The sequence below is a fragment of the Citrus sinensis genome, chromosome 9 (genome assembly GCF_022201045.2).
Source record: "Citrus sinensis cultivar Valencia sweet orange chromosome 9, DVS_A1.0, whole genome shotgun sequence".
In the NCBI taxonomy this organism is placed as follows: domain Eukaryota; kingdom Viridiplantae; phylum Streptophyta; class Magnoliopsida; order Sapindales; family Rutaceae; genus Citrus; species Citrus sinensis.
The window spans coordinates 10,806,549-10,829,174 of record NC_068564.1 but is presented as its reverse complement, the minus strand read 5'-3'; the positions used below and the strand labels follow the sequence as shown (position 1 = coordinate 10,829,174).

General features: G+C 33.7%; 1 protein-coding gene and 1 long non-coding RNA gene across 2 annotated transcripts; one reads left to right on the top strand and one right to left on the bottom strand.

The window, feature by feature from the left end:
- The first annotated feature begins 13,843 nt into the window (after positions 1-13,843).
- LOC102629146 (malonyl-CoA:anthocyanidin 5-O-glucoside-6''-O-malonyltransferase-like) lies at positions 13,844-15,319 on the top strand. Its single transcript, XM_006491485.4, has one exon. It carries the CDS (start codon positions 13,844-13,846, stop codon positions 15,317-15,319), a length of 1,476 nt encoding a protein of 491 aa, XP_006491548.2.
- A 224-nt stretch (positions 15,320-15,543) lies between these two features.
- LOC127900009 (uncharacterized) lies at positions 15,544-16,144 on the bottom strand. The gene is made up of 2 exons (XR_008051915.1): positions 15,906-16,144; positions 15,544-15,793 (listed from the first exon to the last, which is right to left on the bottom strand). It is a non-coding gene; the product is annotated as an uncharacterized LOC127900009 (long non-coding RNA).
- Between the last annotated feature and the right edge of the window lie 6,482 nt (positions 16,145-22,626).

The window sequence follows — 22,626 nt, the reverse complement described above, 5'->3', positions numbered from 1 at the left end:
ATGCATTGTTGCTTTCATTGTGGATTGATGATGATTATTGTTTGATATTTGGATGCAAATGTTTTATTTTGAGCACAAAAGATAATCTTGGCAAATTTTTATGTTGGTATTTCTCTTGGCTATTCAAACACAAGCAAAACTTATGGAGTGTATATCAAAAGAACTTTGATTGTGGAAGAATTTATACATGTTATATTTGATGAGTCTAATTCTTCCTCTATGGAGAAAGTTGTTGTTGATGATAATGTAGATGAAAAGCTACAAGAAGATTATCAAATGATAGCCAAAAGAATGCACCACTTGAAAATCAAAAGGAGCAACATGAAGAAACAAATGCGGAGTAAGATGAAGGTACTTCTCAAACACTCCCTAAAGAGTGGAGGTATATTTCTTCTCACCTTAAGAATTTAATTTTGAAGATCCATCACAAGGTGTAACTACTAGATCATCACTTAAAAATATATGTGAGCATTTGTAATAATGGATTTGATCACTTGTTCTTTAGCTCATAATGATAGCTTTTTAGCTATGTTGATTTTGATTATCTATATATTGCTATTATATACTTATGCTTTGATGACAAAGAATGTGTTTTGATGATTCCATTGTATTTGATGAAATTTGATCTTATGGAATCTATGATTGGTGAATGGATACATTTTTTGTATGCTTTCTTGACGTATTGTTAAATATGCATTACTTGCTTTAAATAACATCAAAAGGGGGAGAAATACATGATCATTGAGATCTTGGCGTATACGCGAGTGTAAGTTATATTAAAATGACACATTATATTTGATGAGTTTAGTTGTCTTAATTTCTAAAATGTGATTAGTAATTATAGAGCTTGAATTGTTGACATTATGCTCTTATGACTTTTGCATTCCCTTGCTTAGCTTATTACTTGTTCTATTTTGGATAATATGCTTTTTGAACATTTTTATTGTCCAAAGGGGGAGACAAAGTAATAAATCATTTTAATGATGTAAATTGGGGAAAATAACATGCATTTTGAGCATTCTTTTAATGGTTGATATATGATTATGGAATTCTCAGATTTAATTGTTACATGTGTTGGAGGAATTCATATTGATTTTGATGATTAAATGTGCGTTGCTTGATGAATTGATGGAGTTATTGGTTTGTTATAATTGTTGAAGCTTATATCTTTTTAACCATGTTGTGTATTTGATAATTTGTTCATTTTTAAGGGGAGACTTTACCGAAATGTTTGCTCTCACAAAATGGGTAATATCTTCATCGAATTATTTTCATGATATTGTTTCAATTGCATCTATCTTTCCTTTTTACGATGAAGGGGGAGATAAATATGATATGTTTTTGGATAAAATCATTTTGGTTAAATTTTTTAATTGGCCATATATTTAGGGGGAGCATACAATATGATTTTGAACAATATGCATTTTGAACTTTTTTGTTGTCAAAAGGGGGAGAATAACATGCACTTTGAATATTCTTTTGATGATGAATATGTGCTTATGGTGATGTTTTTTAAGATATGATAATGATTTGATTACATTGTTTTATATGATATTTTGGAAGTGATATCACTAATCTTGTATTTGAGGTGATGCTTGTTGTTAGGGGGAGATTCTTTCAAAATTTCTACTCAAACAACATGGGTAACAAATTTGCTATTTTTTTTCTTTTCCTTTAAAGTTTTCTTTTTGATGATGAAGGGGGAGAAGAATACATGTTTTTCAAATCTATAAAAATTTGCTACTTTTGTCTTTGCCAATTAAGTTTTTCTTTTTGATGATGAGGGGGAGAAAAACCCATGTATTTAAATCATTAATTTAGCTAATTGGCAAATTGTAAAAGAAGACTATATTTGTGGAATCATTGTTTAAATACATGAAATGTTTGTCATCATCAAAAAGGGGGAGATTGTTAACATATATGTTTCCATAATATTGATTTTGATGATAACAAACAAGATTAAGAATGATTAATCTTTTAAGCTCAAATTATTGAAAAATATATTTTAAATAAATCATTTTTTTTCACATTATAAATGTTTTATATTTTAATGGAAAAATGATTTTATGCAATTGATTGTTTTTATTCCTTTTGAATAAATCATTATTTTCACTTTATAAATGTTTCATATTTAATGGAAAAATGATTTTATGAAATTGGTTGTTTTTCAAAGTTTATGGTTTAATTGAAAGAATTTTGAAAACTTTGAAATAAACAAGTAGTGCTTGAAATTTCGGATTTGGACCTATTTGAAACTATTTAAATGTTTTTGGGCCATTATATAATTTCATAAAGTGTGGGCGAAGTCATAATTTCAGAAAGTTGTGGGATTGAGAAAGCATTATTTAAAATTCTGAAATTGGACCTATTTGCAAACTTTCATAACGTTTTGGGCCATACTACAGTTTTATAAAGTTTTGGGGTCAAACTGTAAATTTCGGGAAATGTTTCACTGTAGCAGTTACTGTAGCAAGCGGCTTACCGGATACTGATAAACGGCAGGCCGAATTCGGGGCAGTAAGCATCCAGAACGAAAACGGCTTACCGGATTCTAAAAATCGGAAATCCGGATTCGGGGCAGTAAGCACCAGAACGAAAGCGGCTAACCGGATGTCCATAAACGGCAAGCCGGTTACGACAAAAAATGTGCATAACGGCTAGTAACGGCTAGTTTTTGAGTTCAAACTATATAAACTCAAAACCAATTCATTTTTGGTAACTCAAGCAAGTATAAACAAGTGCACACAACATATATTGAGCTTCCATTTCGTAAATCATCATTTGTTGAATCATCATTGAGCTATAATTTGTATATCCACTCTTAAAGAGAGTTTTTGTTGTAATTTTCATTTCTCATCAAATTGTGAGTGTACAAGTGTGGGAAACACTTGGGGTGAAGAGATTGGAGATATAATCTCTTGTTGTAAAGGTTCATTGACACCTTGAAGTCAATTGTAAGCGTTTGAAGCCTTGGGAGGCTAGCTTAGTGAAATCCTCAAGCCCGGTGAGCTTGGAGGCGTGGACGTAGGCGGGGATAGCCGAACCACGTAAAAATCCTTGAGTTTGCTTTCTCTTCCCTTACTCATTTATTATTGTGCTTTTATCAAATTTATTGTTTTCGAATTTATTAAGGCATTAGATTAAATTGTTGTGTGGTTTGCCTAGGATAATTTTTAAAATTCCAATTCACCCCCCCTCTTGGGTTGCCTAGCTAGTATTTCAAGTGGGTTATTGGATAACTCGATTATTTTTTCATGTCAGATTTGAGTCTTAATATTTTGACACGATTATTAACTAAGTCGAGCTTGGGTCGACCTAAATTTGACACGACACGAACAACCCGATGACCCGTTTTGCCAGCTCTAATATGACCATTCACTACTATGAAACATGACAAAGATGACATGTAATACATGACGCGCACACTATTAATTGTCATCTATTAGTTTCTAGATGACTTTTATTTATTTTTGAAAGTAATGTATTATAAAATTGTTTTTACTTATAATATAAAAATGATTCATCACTAAATAAAAAGTCTCTCTAATTAAACAAAAGGTGACTCTTTTTTTTTCTAATTTGTCATTTATTTTCAAATATAAAAACTCAACTTTCCTTTTTATTTTCTTTGTCTCCCATGAAATACCTCTCTCTCTTTCAGCCTCCATTTCTTTGGAATTTCACAATCTTTATTTGTAAAATTCACTTTCCCCCACATAAAACATCTTCTTATCTTCTACTTTTAAGTTGTAAACTCCTAATTTCACTCATTATTTACATAGGCCAAAATAGTAAATCTTGACTACTCACACATGGTTGAACTCGAAACAACAAAATCTTAAAACCTTAGATCACACATTTTGAGGAGAAGATTACAAAGCTTGGGACCACAACGCTATCAAGTAAAATATTAAAGCATTTGACCCCCTTTAATCTTGGATTTTTAAAGTTTTGGTTCCTATATAAAGGTACTTCCTTCTTGTGAAAGAAAGTGATAGATTGTTTATTTGTGGGCGGTCTACATGTATTGTTTTTTTTCCTTTGTCTAATTTATTCGTTTTTGAATAGCAAATGTTGACAATATGGATGAACAGTAAAGTTATTTCTAGGGATTAGATTTTATGAAGGAGATGGAGATTGTAATGTTTATACTTGCATACTTTGGAGAAGGTACAAGTACTAAAGTATTTCATCTTTTATATGATGAGCACTTAATAGAAATGCTTACCACTATAGCAATCCATTTGTTGCGCTTTTGTGCTTAGTCTTTGACACTTCATGTCTATCAAGCTTTGGTTAATCTGCTATGTTATGTGCTTTAGTAAACATCAAGTTGTTAATATTATTTTTTTCTCAAATTAGGGCATAGGTAATCATGAAGAAATTATGAAAAATATTCTAAACCGATATATTTATATTTTACATTCATAATGGATAAGTCTTGAATGTCTAAAGATTGAAGATAAAAAAATTATGAGATTGGTGTTGAAAGATTTTCAAATTTTTTTTGCAATGGTTCATGCAAGGAATTTTAATCGCATTCTATGTCCATGTATAAAATGTGAAAATGTGAAACATCAAACTGTTTATAAGATTAGGGATCATTTGTATTTGAATGGTATAGATCAAAGTTATAGTAATTTGATTTTGCATGGAGGAAACTTTGTTAAGGAGCCATCAACTACTAGCAATTTTCGATGTATACGAGAATTTGAAACAAGAGACTTTAAAACTGAATCTATGGCCATTGTTATAGAGATGATTCAAGGAGCTCATGATCATTTTGAAAATAATCCGAAACAATTTGAGAATTTATTGGCTGATGCTGAGAAAAAGTTATACCCAGGTTGTTATGAGTTCACAAAATTATCTGCATTAGTAAAATTGTACAACCTAAAAGCAAAAAATGGATTGTCAGACCAAGGCTTCTCAGATTTGTTGAAATTGTTAAGAGAAAAGTTTCCTGACAATAATGAAATGCCTTGTTTAATGTACGAGGCAAAAAATTCCTTAAATACATTAGGGATGGAGTATGAGAAGATACATGCGTGTCCAAATGACTACATACTTATATAGAAAGGAGTGTAAATATGATGTTATACGTCTTAATTACAGTGTATCAAGGTGGAAGCTAAAAAAAATTGAATTGAAATGAATATAGGTGTTCGAGCAAAAGTTTTATGGTATTTTCCACCTATCCCAAAGTTTAAAAGAATGTTTCGAAGTGTTGAAACTTCGAAAAATCTAACATGGTATGCCACTCGAAGGGAAATTGATGGTCTATTACATCATCTTGCAAACATACTAACATGGAAACTAATAGATCACTTATGGCTTGATTTTGGAATTGAACCAAGGAACTTACAACTTGTACTATTTGCATATAGGATTAATCCACATAGTTCTCTTAGTAGCATGTATAGTTGTTGGCTAGTGATACTATGACGTTTAATCTTCCTCCGTGGCTTTGTATGAAGATGAAATTTATGATGCTGACATTGTTAATTTTAGGTTCCAAACAGCATGGTAATGATATTGATGTCTACCTAACACCATTAATTGATGATCTTAAATTGTTGTGAGAGGTATGCATTGAAGCTTATAATGTTTATTGGCAAGAGTCTTTAATATTGAAAGCTATTTTAATGTGGACGATAAATGATTTTCCTGCTTATGGAAACCTAGTTGGTTGCACTGTAAAATGATGTAAAGCAAGTCTAATTTGTAGTGAAAAAACATATGCGGTTCAACTTGCCCATAGCTAAAGATGTCTTATACTAGCCATAGAAGATTTTTGTTGTGGTATCATCCATATGAGTTTTAGAAGAAGGCGTTTAATAATAAAAAGGAAGTTAAAATTGCTCCAGAATCGTTTAAAAGAGAGGAAATCCTGGCACGAGTTCAAAAATTAAATTTCTCGTTAGGAAAGAAAAAAAAGCAAATAGTGTGTAACTGATATCAATGAAAAAACTTATTGGAATAAGAAATCTATATTTCTTTTAGCTTGATTATTTGAAGCCTTTATATGTTAGACACACCTTTTATGCTATGCATATTGAAAAGAATGTGTGTGAAAGCCTTATAAGAACTTTACCTAACATTCTAAAGAAATCAAAGGATTGTTTTGCAGCTTGTATGGATTTAGATGAAATGGTTGTGAGGAAAGAATTATTACCAAAAATTGGCCAAACTGGAGCGAAATTGCCTCCTATATATTATACTTTGTCAAGGGAAGAAAAGAAAATATTTTGTAAGACGTTGTTTGAACTTAAGGTTCCTGATGGCTGTTGTTTAAATTTTAGAAATCTCATCTCATTATAAGATTTTAAACTTTATGCCTTGAAATCCCATGATGGTCATGCTTTGACATAATAATTGCTACCTTTTCCCCTATTTTTATCCTAATCTTCTATTACTAACGTAGTGACATTATCACTTAGAGATGGCCAATAGTCCGGGTGGCACATAGGACAGCATGAGCATGACACACATTCGTACAAATAAGGCATGGTATGGCACGAACACATTCTGGTAGGGCACGCAACACGACATGACAAAGCACGTAGGCTAGGCTAGGCTAGGCTAGTGTTACGGACCGCCCAAGATGCTAGCCCAATTGCCCACAATTTCGAGCTAGAGAGCCAACACAAGACCAAGAGTGCTAGCTTGGCCCAATTCCAGAAACTTCTAGACAACTCTAGCACAAATGAGCTTGTAAATACTCTAGAATTCTCCATACATTTCCAGCACATGTAAATATCTAGAATTCTAGGCACATGGTAGAATTCTCTAGAATCTCTAGAGCTTGTCAAGCCTCCCCTATAAATATGGAATGGCATTAGGCATTTGTATCCAACAAACACAACAATAACCATTGTAAGCAACTCAAGCATTGTAATCTCTCTTTGTGCAATACAAGTTTTCTTATTCGGCTCCATTGCTCTCTTCTCTAGTTCGAGAAGCTCTAGGCTTACTTAGCAACATTCGGCGAAGTTGTCTAAGTGCCGGACGGGTTAGCTGCGCAAAATACTCATCCCGTGACAAGTGGTATCAGAGCTAAGGTTTGGACGCATGCAAGTTAGCTCACGAGCAATGGCCAACCCTTCGAACGTAGCACAAGAGGGTGTTGTTGGTATGGATGTTCCACCGGAACCAAGCCGCGGCCAAGAGGGAGAACGCGCCCAAGGCAAGACTCGTGGCAAGTCCAAGGCCCCATCCGTGGATGCGTTGGAGCCTCGTGTGACTACTCTCGAAATTGCGTTATCCGCCACTCAAGACAGCCTCGAGGGATTAGAGGAACGAGTGGACAGTCTCGAGGGAGAATACGCCGAGTTCACGGTGGCAACAAAGGTCCTCATCCAAGAGCAAGCGAATACTCTTCGAGGTGAGTTTTGTTCTTTTCATGATGAGTTGTTCAAACTTCGTAGTCTTGTTCAGGACGAACTATGCCCTGTTCGTGCGGAAGTGGATGAAGTCTGCTCGGATTGGACATGGCACAAGTGCACACTCTCCGCAAGTCCAACTTCCGCAAACTCGAGTGATGCGCGCCGCATTGACGTGCCAAAGCCCAACACATACAATGGCACACGTAATGCCACCATCGTGGACAACTTCTTATTTGGGCTTGATCAATACTTCGATGCCATGGGTGTACGAGATGAGGCATCGAAAGTGGGCACTGCACCCACCTATCTTAGAGGCGCTGCACAATTATGGTGGCGTCGCAAGCATGGCGAGATGGGCAAGGGCATTTGCACCATCGACACTTGGGCCGACTTCAAGCAAGAACTCCGAAAGCAGTTCGCCCCAAGTAATGCGGAGAAGGAAGCGCGAGCGCGCTTACGTCTCCTCAAGCAATCGGGTAGCATTCGAGACTACATCAACGAGTTCACTACCTTTATGTTGGAGATAAGCAACATGTCCGACAAGGATTCGCTCTTCTACTTCCAAGATGGCCTCAAGGATTGGGCCAAAACCGAGCTTGATAGGCATGGGGTTCAAACACTTGACAACACCATCGCCGTTGCGGAGTCACTCACCGAATACTCCGCCTAGCTCAAGGACAAGAGGTCTAGCTATGACTAAGGTGGGGGAGAGAGTCATGATGACAACAACCACAATTGCAAGGAGTGGAGCAAGAAAAAGCCTCCAAGCAGCAAGGGCGGGCAAAGTAAGTCTGAGAAGCCACCCAAGCCTCGAAGCCCATGCTTCATTTGCAATGGCCCTCATTGGGTGCGCGACTGCCCGGAGAAAAAGTCGCTTAATGCCCTCGTGGCACAACTCAAGGGTCAACACACACCGACTGCGGAGGAACCTCAACACAACTTGGGTTCGCTCCAACGCCTTAGCATACTCGTGAGCCAACCGCCAGCACCTACAAGGAAATGGCTCATGTTCGTGAGTATGCTCATCAATGGCCAAACCGTTTGTGCGCACCTTGACACCGGAGCAACGCACAACTTCATCTCCGAAGAAGAGGCTAAGTGTCTAGGCCTCAAGGTAACGCAACATGGAGGCACCATCAAGGTTGTAAACTCACCCACCAAGCCATTTGCGGGAACCACGCGAGGCGTACACGTTACGCTTGGGACATGGAATGGGAAGCTCGACTTCTCGATTGTGCCGATGGATGACTTTGCAATGATCATTGGCATGAAATTCTTCGACAAGGTACATGCCTTTCCATTTCCCGCAACGAACTCCCTTAGCATCTTCGATGGGAGTAAGGCATGCGTGGTACCAGTCGAGCGCGCACAACCCGCAGAAAAGGCACTCTCGATCATGCAATGCAGATGAGGATTTAAGAAGAATCCGGACCACTTGGTCTCCATCCGGCAACACCACAAGGGAGAGGATTCCAAAAGCCCTCCAATCCAAGTCCCATAACAAGCACGAGCCGTCCATGTAAAGGCAAGGACGCCATGCCTCCGAAGCTCCCACCGAGACGAGTAGTTGAGCAACGCACAAAGCCATCCGAGCATGAGGAGTTACGGAAACACACGAGGGGATGCCGCAACACCAAGCGAAAAAAGGAAACGACCACATGCGAAGCAAGTGGCGAAACCTCCCCAAGAGTGAAGCACAAGAAGACTAACGGCAAATCGCGGAATAAGTCCCTAAAGGAGCAAGGATGAGATCGCGACGAGGACGCCGCGAGCTTAGGTGGGGGAGGATGTTACGGACCGCCCAAGATGCTAGCCCAATTGCCCACAATTTCGGGCTAGAGAGCCAACACAAGGCCAAGAGTGCTACTTTGGCCTAATTCCGAAAACGTCTAGGCAACTCTAGCACAAATGAGCTTGTAAATACTCTAGAATTCTCCATACATTTCCAGCACATGTAAATATCTAGAATTCTAGGCACATGGTAGAATTCTCTAGAATCTCTAGAGTTTGTCAAGCCTCCCCTATAAATATGGAATGACATTAGGCATTTGTATTCAATAAACACAACAACAAGCATTGTAAGCAACTCAAGCATTGTAATCTCTCTTTGTGCAATACAAGTTTTCTTATTCGACTCCATTGCTCTCTTCTCTAGTTCAAGAAGCTCTAGGCTTACTTATCAACATTCAGCGAAGTTGTCTAAGTGCCGCACGGGTTAGCTGCTCAAAATACTCATCCCGTGACACTAGGCTAGGCTAAGAATTTTAGGCACGTTGGCCTTAAAATTACAGCACAAATAGAGATAGACTAAATCACGACACATGAAAAAGCTTGTAATGAGTACGTTTCATTGATGGTTTAGCATGCTGCTTATGGGCCATCAATAGCATGTGGTCAAATTATATTAAAATAATTTTTTTTAATGAAAGTAAACTTAAAATTTTATGATTTTACAAATAAATTTGAATTAAATCTTTATTGTGTTTTTTTAATTCATTTAATTCTTAGTTTTAAAAAAAATACTCTAATTATTTTATGTTTATAATTTACTAAATGAATAGATAATATCATGATTTTAATAAATAAAATTATAAATATCATGATTTTGTAAATGATCATTAATGTTATTATGGACTATAATCTATGACTCTATTTAAGTTCACATTATCAATTGAGTTAATTATTAAGAAAATTTTATTATTCTTATTGTTGTTGTTGTTGTTTTTGTTGTTATTATTACTATTATTGTTGTTATTAAGTATTGAAAAAAATTCTAATACTGTAAGCTTTAACCTAGTAATTTGTATTACATTCTCTTACTATTAAAAGTTTATAATTATTGAATATGGACTAGAATTTTAAAATTTTAATTTTACTGAATTTGACTAAAGGCACATGGTCTTAAAAAATGTACATAGACACGAAAAAAATGCATCAATAGCTTGGCATGCCCTCTAAAAAAAAAATAAAAAATTGTCATGTTTTTTCATAGGCATGACTCACGACACAGCTTGTCATGACACGTGTAAGCTTAGCATGTGTACTAGGTTAAGCCTAAGGAAAAAAAAAATTAGGTAAGGCATGGCACAAATCACATAGTAGGCCATTGGCCCTCATGAACCTTCTTTTTATGGGTTGGTTTGGCATGGCATGGTGCGTTAGCCATCTCTAATATAACCCTTACTCATTGAATATTATGCAATGACTGTATAGCATAACACTAATATAATGTTTATTTTATTTATGATTATAAAGCATAACACCCGACATAATAGAAAAGAAGATTAAATGTGTGTATACACACACACAAAATCATACTCAAGTGCAGACACCCACATTTTTTTAGTACGGACACGCTCTTAAATTGTGCAGTTTAAGAGAATTAAAAATTAACTCTCTTAAATCCCATGGTTTAAAAACTTGTCTGCATGAAAAAAAATGAGAGCTCCCGGACTAGTAAAGGACTCTCTCTCTCTCTCTCTCTCTATATATATATATATATATATATATGAATGTCCTTAATATATAGTGAGTTTCTAATTAGGGATTCTTAACTATATTAAAGTCAAGAATAAGTTAAAAGACAAACAAAAAAAAGCACATATTTTAATACACTACACGATATAATACACTGACTAAAGCCTGTGTTTTTTGGTATGTTATCTTATCATTGACTTTAATATGGTTAGAATCACTTATTGGAATATATAGATATACATACATACATATATATATATATATATATATATATATATATATATATATATATTATGTGGACAAACTGTTAAACTTTGCAGTTTAAGAGAGTAAGTGAAGAACGCTATTATACCGCACGATTTTTGCATTGAAAACAAACTCTATTAAACTATATGGTTTAACAATGTGTCCACATTAGAAAAAAATATGAAAGCGCCAGTACCTAAGAATCATCATCATCATTATCACTTGATAAATGTTAAAATTATCATTTTTTTACTTCCAGTGTTGGTAATATTAACAATTTCATCTTATTTACAAATCCTTAGCCTGTTTTATGAATTACATATTTTTATTTATTTTCCAGTATGATTTTTGTTTTTTGTAGGTAAATCCTTAAAATCATGATCCTTGAATAGCAAAAACGGATATGAAATTTGAATTTCAAAGATTCAAAAGTCTTTGGAAGATTGCTAGCCCTTCGATCTAGTGTTAATTATGAATGGATGAGATCATGCCATATGTCTAAGCTCATGTGCACCGCATTGCACTAAATTTAACACACCATTTTGGTAGATCATCCACCTTGACAAATGAGCAAATTGAGGGTCTAACTTTGACTTCATTTATAGTCATTGATTATGTTGAATCGAACGATCCATAATGGTTGCAATTTCAAAGCCTTTGGATTGTACTACTAAGACTCTTTTAAAGGTTATGATTGTAAGCTCACCAAAAATATCATGCAAATGCCCACACTTGATCAACTCAAAGTTTGCCTATATAAAGTCAGGAGATTTCATAATTGAGGTGTGAAATATTTGTTGGGAGAGCAAGAAACAAGAGAGAATTGTGTGGTGGAATTTAGAGGTAGGCTTTTTAAGTGTAAGTCTAGGGTGAATTTTTGTATTAAATTTTTTTGTATTGTACATCACAAGTTTGTTAAATAAACTGAGTGTTTTATTTTTAGATATAGGTGGCTAATTTTCTAAGTTAAAGTGAAAGGTGAAACTCAAGAATTCAAACGATAAAATTAATTACTCTCTCAAATGAGTTTTAAGTTTAATTTTTTTAAAATCAAATATTTATAATTTTTATTTTTTAAATAATTTTTATTTCATATTAATTTGTCACTTTTGATCTATATAGTATTTAAATATAATGTCGACATATCAATACAACGATAGCACATTATGTCTCAGTGGAGTTTTTTTTCAACCATACCAAAGGCTCTCGATCTATCGTTTGATTAGCCATTGGGACCAAATTAGACACATATTTTGAAAAATAAGCCATTGACATTGTAGTGACATAATATGACCACGTGATCATTTATATAAGATCTATATTAGCTAATTTTACTAAATTTAATTAAAGCCAAGTTAATAACCGAAAGCATAAATGATAGAAAAGAGCACATCTTCACCTTATTACTACAGAACAGCAAGCAAAAGCTATGTTATCCTGTGTTTTTGTTATGTTCAAAAGGCAGGCAACTATCAATTAGCTCTAAGCCACATTTGCATATAGATAGTGTCTTCAATCTTGGCAATCTCAATCTTCCTAAACTCTTCGGAAATAATTTGCTATTAAAGTCGGGGGTTTCATATGTTATTTAATTAAAATAAAAGGCTGGCCTACGTGGGTCCGTGTAATGAGAGAGTCCAAATTGATTTTTGATTGCGTGCCTGACCAAACGCAAGTCACCACCCCACGTTAAACTCAATTGGGATGGGGATAAATAGAAAAAATATATTTATATATCGATTTTTTTTTTTTTGGTCTGAGAATTGTTAATTCTGGTAATAGGCTATCGTTTAAAGAGAGTTCATAGCTGATGGGTCATCACCCGATTTTAATTTGATTTTAAGTTAAATGTTCAAATACGTACAATAATATTTTATCTACTTTAAATACATGGACAATATCATACATAAGTTTTGGATCAACAAACTTTAAAAGAGAATTATAATAATTAATTAAATAAAATATGAGGACCAAATTCACTGAACTGTATCAGTCACTTATAAAGTATAATTTAGGCTACCAGAACTTAAATTGAGTGTCGCAATTTGCTTTTTCTCGAGTATGAGTAGGGTCAGGAATTGGTGTTTAACTGAGCACCGACTAATGATTAATAATTGTGTAGAATTCACAAAGGAAAAATTTCAACTATTGATTTGGTGGCTCCACTAGTTAACGGAACTCGCATGGTGCTTATATTAAGAAAATCATAAAATTAATTACATGGTCTGCACCAAGCCCATAACCTTATCCGCATGAGCACGCAATTTGAGAATTTTCATATATATAGAGTCGTGGTTGTGCTTAAATTTTTTTAATATAAATTTATTATTAAATTGTATAATTTAATAAATTATAAATTTTTATATAAATTTATTTTATATAATTAATATGACGTTAATTTATTAATTAAAATTAAATATTTTTTTATTTTATATTTTCATTCAATTAATAAATTAATATCACATTAATTTATATAAAAATTTATAATTATATCATCACTCATAATTTAATAGTCAGAATAAATATACTATTAAATTATATAATTTTATAATAAATTAAACATTTATTATATTAAAATCACGTGTCGTGTTCATATTAAAAAAAAAAAAATACTTACACCTTGAAATTTTCTATTTGTATATATGCATGTATAGAATGTTCTCCTGCTGCGCATGTGGCTACTAGCTAGGCTGGCTTTCATTTAGCTTCCATCTCTTTCTCTCTGACAATAACTCATGGCTGCAATTGAAAACAGAGTAACAGTAAAGAAGCATGAGGTTACCAAAGTCACCCCTTTCGTCAACCCCAACTCAAAGACGACGTCGTTCACTCTCCATCTCACCTATTTCGACTTTTTCTGGTTCAAGAATCCTCCTGTGGAACGCCTCTTCTTCTATGAGATGACTGACTTGACGTGGGATTTATTCAACTCGGAGGTCCTCCCAAAGCTGAAGCACTCCCTTTCCCTCACTCTCCTTCATTACCTCCCTCTTGCTGGTCACATCACGTGGCCGCTGGATGCCGCAAAGCCTGCCGTCTACTACTTCCCCGACCAAAACGACGGCGTTTCATTCGCAGTTGCTGAGTGGTCTTCCGAGTCCCACGCAGGCTTCCATCACCTCTCCGGCAACGAAATCCGCCAAGCAGTTGAGTTTCATCCTCTTGTGCCCCAGTTGTCGATTACGGACGATAAAGCTGAGGTAATTGCTATCCAAATAACACTGTTTCCGAATCAGGGCTTCTCAATTGGGGTTTCATCTCACCACGCAATTCTTGATGGCAAAACTTCAACCTTTTTCCTGAAATCTTGGGCTTATTTGTGCAAACAATTACAATTATGCCATCACCCTTGTTTGTCACCTGAACTAACCCCTCTTCTCGACCGGACTGTCATCAAAGATCCGACAGGTCAGGACATGCTGCAACTGAATAAGTGGGTTGTCGGGTCAGATAATTCGGATCCCCAGAAGATACGGAGCTTGAAGGTTTTACCATTCTTAGACTCTGAGTCTCTGAACAAATTTGTCCGAGCCACATTTCAGTTGACGCGTGAAGATATTACGAAACTCAGGCACAAGGTTAATCATCAGTTATCAAAATCATCAAAATCAAAGCAAGTTCATTTATCAACTTTTGTGCTTACATTAGCTTACGTGTTTGTTTGCATGGCTAAAGCTAAATTAGCCAAAGCCAAAACTGAAGCTGAAGCTGCAGCAGGTAATGATGCAATTAAAAATATTGTTGTGGGATTCACTGCGGATTATAGGAGCCGTTTGGATCCTCCAATTCCACTTAATTATTTTGGTAACTGCAATGGGAGACATTGTGAGACTGCAAAAGCAGGTGATTTCGTTCAAGAAAATGGGGTTGCTTTTGTTGCAGAGATGTTAAGTGATATGGTCAAAGGGATCGATGCGGATGCTATTGAAGCTAATGATGATGAGGTTTCAGAAATATTGGAAATTCTGAAAGAAGGAGCAATAATTTTTTCTGTGGCTGGCTCGACCCAATTTGATGTTTACGGGTCGGATTTCGGGTGGGGGAGGCCCAAGAAGGTGGAGATTGTGTCAATAGATAGGACACAAGCCATCTCTTTGGCAGAGAGAAGAGATGGAGGAGGCGGCGTTGAGGTTGGGGTTGTTTTAGAGAAGCAACAAATGGAGGTTTTTGAATCTTTATTTGCTGATGGATTGAAAAGTGATCTTGTTTAATTAATGATGTATCATCTAAATTTCTCAATATATTATTGGTCATATTCAAAAGAAATATATTATTGCGGATTTTTGCGAGCACCAAATAAAATACTCTTTTTTGAAAGATACTTATGAGATGGACATGAAGATAAGGTTCAAATATGATTAATAAATAGGAAACTATTCTTTTTGAAAGAGATGTATGTGTGTTCTGCTATTTGAACTGAGTGAAGACAGAAGGCAGACATAAATGATTTAATTAACCAATAAAAATGTGGGGCCACAAGTTTAAAAAAAGTGCATGAATAGAGTTCTGCTTTTTTTGTTTTTTTTCTTTGCACAAGGGTTCTAAGTTCTAACTTTTAACGTGAGGATCTAAAGTGAAAGGCCCCAACTCTATCAGCATCTGCACCTGGCGCACTTTTTAGCTGCATTTCCAGCCAATGCATTTCCTTCTGTCTTCTCTCAGTTCAAATAGCTGCATTTCCTGCCCTGCATTTGGAAGAAGGGAGAAGTTAGATCTGTTCGATAGTTAGAAAAAAAAAATGAAACAAAATCAGTGGTAATAGATCTACAAACGGAGGCAATTTGATAAAATTATTACTGATTAATTGGTAAGTTGGTCTCTCTCATTACATTCAAATAATGAAAACGGCATAGCACTCTCTTCAAATCAGATGAGGTTGCTTTGATATCTTCTCTTCCTGATTTAGAGATAAGGTGGGGATTTCGTTTTTTTTATTATTAATATTTAAATAGAACTGTGGAGCCAGCCAATGCAGAGAAAATGATAAGTGAATGAAAATGGCAACAAGTGGCTGCCGTTTCTGTCTTCATTTTGTGGTTCTGGTGTTCAGCTATCATTTTCTGATGTATAAAATGGACATTAAGATAAGTTTCAAACTTGACTAATTGTGTGAAATCAGGCATAAAATATGAGATTTAATCATGTGAATCTTATTATTCTATGTCCAAAAAAATTAGTATGAATACAAAAAAGAAACTAATCACTGGTATAATTCTCTCTCTCTTTTAACTTAATAAAAGAAATATAAAATAATTTTAAAACAATAGAGGAAAATTACACAAAATTGTTCAAAACATACAAGTTATTCAAATTGTGTCAGTCATCCCTATTTGTGATGAGTTTTGTGAGGAGATTCCAACAATTAAGTTCTAATTTGAGTTTTAGATGATGGGACATTCATCTAGTAGATAATAAAATATTAGTTTTATTAGTTGTGAATACTATTCAATATACAAATGTCACATTAATTATGACTCAAGTTAAGTCTTAATTGATGTGGCATTCATCTAGTAAATAGTAAAATATTAATTTTATTAGTTATAAATTTCACTATCAAATGCTATATAATAATTAAGACTCAAGTTGATAATCAACTGTTGGGATCCAATAATTATTGATTTGTAATTAGCATTGATCATGTTGCATGCTAGCTTATATTTATCGTCATACTACTGTTTGTGCATGAGTGCTACTGTAACATGTTGGCTGGCATATACTTATATTTATTGTGACTACTACACATTCTGGAGCTACCGCCTCCAAAAATATAAGAGAGTAGTGAGTTCATCCACTATTTCTAGTGATATTGATGTAACTATCTTATTAATTATTGTATTTTTTATTTTATGTATTATCTTATTTTTTAGGCATATCCCTAGTAATGGTACTACTGTTTCTTTTAGTGGATTTATTGAAAAATTATAAAAATGCTTATTATCATGTATTTTAATTAAATATTTTATAATTTATTAAAATTTGTTTTTGTATATAATTTATAAGATTAGGATCCGATGTTGAGTTGATTTCTTGTTCAACTTTTAAAGATCCTATTACATCGGCTATCTCTGGCTATCAATTGTTAAGATTTGTTCTTTTTTTTAACTCTTCCAAAAGTTCATCATATTGAAAATAAAATCTTGATTACAAAAGCCTACTTTTTCTTCTCAATTGTTTGCTTTCAACCTTCAAACAAACTTTACTTCCATCATCATCCTCATCATGATATCAATTGAAGAAATTTTAAAAGAGAAAAATTCAACAAGGTCAGTTTCATATTTTTTGTGCTGATTTTTTTCATTGATTAAAATGGCTGCAATAAAGAATAGTTAAGAAAATTCAATTGATTTGTCCTGCAAACCAAGATTAGGCATGGAGTTTGACTCAGAAGAAGCAGAATATGAAATTTATAGTAAATATAGATGCCTTAAGTGTGGAGTTTAGTATTAGAAAAGATAAACATGCTAAGAATAAATGACATCAAGAGTGTTTGTTTGTTGCAAACAAGGTTATCGATTAAAAGCCAAAAGTATCTTCCAAAAGTAAAATATAGAGCAAAAACAAGAATTGGGTGTGCTGCTTGACTATTTATCAAGCTAAATAGGAAGAATATAATTAGTTTGTTAATCACTTTATTGAGTCTCATAACTGTCTCATAACAATCTGCTTGAAATGTAAGAGTGTGCCCACATACTACCGTTTTAAAGAAAAATAATAGCTTCACAATGTGTATGAGTAGATTTGGTAGAAGAATCCATGAGATTTCACTTAATTCTGCATATGGATTAATAGGCAGGTAAGTGAGAGGGTGAGAATTTCTTTGATACACAAAACTAGATCAAAAGTATTATTTAAGAATAAAGAGAGAGAAAGAATTAGCGTATGGGGAAATGTGATATTTATTGAAATATTTTTTTGATGAAACTTTAAAATATCCATTATTTTCCTACTCCATATATCTAGACAATGAGAGATCACAAATATATTTTAGGTAGATGATAAAACAATTATTGATTATGGCCAATTGGAGATGTTGTAAGTTTTGATACAACTTACAAAGCAAGTAAAGAAAATTAATTATTCCCAACTTTTGTTGCATTTAATCATCATCAAATGACAATTAGATTTGGCTTAGTTTTGATGTATAATAAGGTTGTTGATTCATTGATAAAGGTAATGTCTGGGAAATCATAGAAAATGATTTTCACAAATCAGGATGCTGTGATGGCTAAGACTATTTCATATGCAATGCCTAATACAAACTATAGGCTTTATAGATGGCATGAAATGCAAAATGCCTTGAAGCATGTAAATAGTGTTTTATATGTCCTAGAGGTGTAAAAAGTCCATTATTTACCTTCAAAAACTCTATTGAAGAGGAAAATAAGTTTTTGAGCATTTGGAATAAAATGTTTGAGGAATTTGATGTGTGTGATAATCATTGGTTGAAAACTATATTTGAATTAAGGGAGAAATGGACTTGTGCATCTGGAATCAATAGTACCCAACTGAGCGAGAATTTTGTCATTAGTTTAAAAGATTAGATCAAATTAGATCCCAATAAAGCACAATTGTTTTTTCTCTTGGGAGGGCAGTTAATGACAAAAGGTATAAGGAGTTAGAAGCAGAGTTTCAAGACAAGCTTGAAGAAACTATTGATTTGTTTGTACAAAATTCTATTATAGAAGGTGAATGTTTCCTCTACACAATTAATATGGGTACGCACTTTGAACAACTTTATATAAAAAGGGAGATTGATGGTACATTATCTTATAATTGTATGATGTTTGAGAGGAAAATGGTTTTATGTAATATTTAGGGCTAAAAAGAAGTCATACCCCAAAATTTTACATCTAGTAACAACAAAGTCATTAGGAGGATTGGTAATGCTCATTCTAATTAAAGTACAACAAAGTGTGATTGACCTAGGAATGCTATGTCGGATCATCAAAATATCACAGGACATTTCGCCTAATCCACACTTAATTGTCTTCATCTCCACTGGATAGGTATCTTCAATGACAAGCTCATCTTTATCCTCAGAATCTTCTAAGTTGATAACCTCTCTTTTTCCTATTATTTCATCTACATATGCACTACTATACTCATATATCTCCTCTTTTAACTCACAAGTCACAACTGCCAATATCACTTCTAGTAAATGAATAGTTGTCAAAGGAGTAGCATCCATCACTATATTCTTATCCTTGCCCATTTCTACACTAAATCTTCTTAGGGGTGGGCACGGGTCGGGTTGATATTCAACCTGACCCAACCCGCAAGTAGAGCGGGTTGAAAAATTTCAACCCGACCCAACCCATTACATATCTCAACCTAACCCTACCCAACCCGCAAAACTGTGGGTTGGGTTGGACTTTTAAAACAATTCATTTTTATAGTTTAATTAAATAGTGAACAAAAATAAGTAAATAAATTAAAACATAAAAAATGCAAATGTTAAAATCTTTAGAACAAATCCAACATTGCAAAAATTTTATATTTATATTTTTTAATTTTTATATGAAATATCAAAATTTATATAATAATTTTTACACACATACGGGTTGGCCAGTTGAGTTAGGCTGATTGGATTGGGTTTTTGAAAAAAATCTATTAGTGAACAAAAATAAATCAATTAATTAGATAAACTAAAAAAATACAAATATTAAAATCCTTAGAACAAATCGAACATTTCAAAGTTTTCATATTTATATTTTTTAATTTTTATAGAAAATATCAAAATTTATATATGGATATACGGGTTGACGGGTTGACGGGTTGGGTTGGGTTAAAAAATTTTAACCCAACCCAACCTGCAAATAGTGCGGGTTGGGAATTTAACAACCTAACCCATTTATTTTATCAACCCAACCCAACCCGCAAAAAATCACACGGGTTGGGTCGGGTTCACGGGTTGGGCGGGTTGATGCCCACCCCTAGGTCTTCTTGAACTAAGATAGACCTACAATGTCACAATGACATATGATTACTCTCCTAAGTACATAAAAAAAAATTATAAACTAATAGATAAAATAATGAAAAACAAAAACTCAATAAAAATCATCGAAAAATTACTGAAAAATCGCTAAAAGGTCACTGAAAAGTAGAAAATCATCACTAGCCACTGTGAATGTTGCGTCAAACACCTTAAATCGCCGCACTCTCTCTTTTAAACTTGAGAAATTTTCTCTGTAAAACATATGCTCTCTCTTGAAAAGTCTTGAGTGGGAAATAAGAAAGGAAAATGAGGCATAATATAGGAGATAAAGATTATCCAATTAAAAAAGATCTATAATTAAGGCAATTATGGATGGAAAATCTCAATTAATAAAGGCAATTAATCTAACCCAATCAAAGAAGATTGATTTTCAAGGCAAAAAATAATGGAATAGATATGTATAGAAAGTCCTCGAATAGACTTTTTAAAATTCAAAATTCAAAATTAATTCAAGGCAAATAATAATGGAATAGATATGGATAAAAGTCCTAGAATAGACTTTTTAAAATTCAAAATTCCAGATACAATCATCCAACGATGGAAACAAACCATCGTAGGATGAAAAATCTTTGGAGGAAATCCTCCTAAGATAGCTTTAAATCTTCTAAACTCAAACATTCAAGAATGGAAATAAGTCAACCTAGGATGAAAATCTTTAGAGGAAAATCCTCTTAAGATAGCCTTAAATCTTCCATACTCAATGATCCAAAGATGGAAACAAATTATCCTAGGATGAAAATCTTTAAAAGAAAATCATCCTAAGATAGTTTTCAATCTTTAAAACTCAGCCATCCAAGAGTGGAAATAAATCATCCTATGATGAAAGTCTTTCGAGAAAATTCTCCTAAGATAGCTTTCAATCTTTCAAACTCACTCATCTAAGGATAGAAATAGATCATCTTAGGATAAAAGTCTTTGGTATAAAATCCTTCTACGATAGGTTTTAATCTTTTAAACTTAATCATCTAGGGACAAAAGCAAATCATCCTAGGATGAAATCTTTGTAGGAAAATTGTTTTATGAAATAATTCAAAGATAAAAATCATTAGAGAAAAATCATCTAGGTTAAAAATCTTAGGATTAAATAACCTCGGATAAAGAATCCTAGGATCAAAATAAATTGTCTAATATTTTTCAAGACTTAGGGGGCAGCTGTTGGACCAAAAAAAATAGGCCTAACTAGTGCCTAAATAAATATGGTCCTGAAAAAGCCCAAGAGGATATTGAAAAAAATCCTAGAAAAAGCTCAAAGGTTCCAACGTTCCAAATTTCCTATGTTCTAAACTTCCTAGGCCAAACCACCTAAAATAAAACCTTCTAGGTTCCGAGGATCCTAACCTCCAAGGTTCCTCAGATAAACCTCCTAGGAAAAATCTCATAGGGTCCAATATTCCTAGGACAGTCTACCTAGGTTCTAAAATCCTAGGATTCTAAGACAAACCTCGTAAGTTCTAAGGTTTTAAGGTTCTTATGATCCCAAGATTCTAAAACAAATAACCTGCGATCACTTGTAGAAAAATGACCTTCACTGATACTATTATGGTATCAGAAACATGTTTTATTGATACCGTGTTATAGTGTCAGCATAGCCTATGCCAGTGTTACACTGACAGTAGTTATTAGTAACAACAAGTTTGTGTTACAATGGTATCAAAGAAATTTTGATTATAAGATATCACATAGATATTGATTGTATGGTATCAAAATAGTATTGATGCCAAGACATCGTTACATATTGATTCTATGGTATCAAAATAAATTTGATGATAAGGCATCACGCACATAATGATTCGAAAGTAGTAAAAAATTGTGATTTTATAGTATCAAAGAAATTATAACTCGTTTGTATAAAAGAAATTCTAATGTAATGGTATTAATCAAATTCTGATTGTATAGCAATAGTGTTACAGGGATGCTAATTTGGTGTCACAATTTATTTGAGAAAATAAAAAAAATAAAATTTGTTTGATACATTAATCAAATTTGCAGTTGATTATGAATGCTATTGTAAGCTCTATTTCAAACATACAATGTATCATAATCATCCAACAACATAGTATCATTCAACAAGATTAGAATTAGAATTACAAACTAAAACAAACAATAACTAAATCAGTGCACTTTTGGCCAAACGAGACCACAAGTATCATAAACATTCAAACATGCACAAATTTGTTCATCTTAAAACCAGAAACAAAAAAAACCAAATCGTTTCAATGAGTTACAACATAAATCAGTAGCAATGATCTTTAATGAAATCAGTATAAATCAATGGAAATTAGCAGCAACATTCCCTGAAAGTATAAAGGAAAAATAATGACAGCAAGATTAAATATCATTCTAATATAAGCTTGGTAACAGAAAATTTATTTATTCAACAATGATATGTACATATTTTCTTAACTGAGTGATTAAGTTACCCACATAGGCAGCCTACTCATTTTGAACCTTCATAAGATCCTCATCTGAATACTCAGTTATCCCCTTAAACTTCAATTAAGGAAATGAAAATAATGTCGTAAA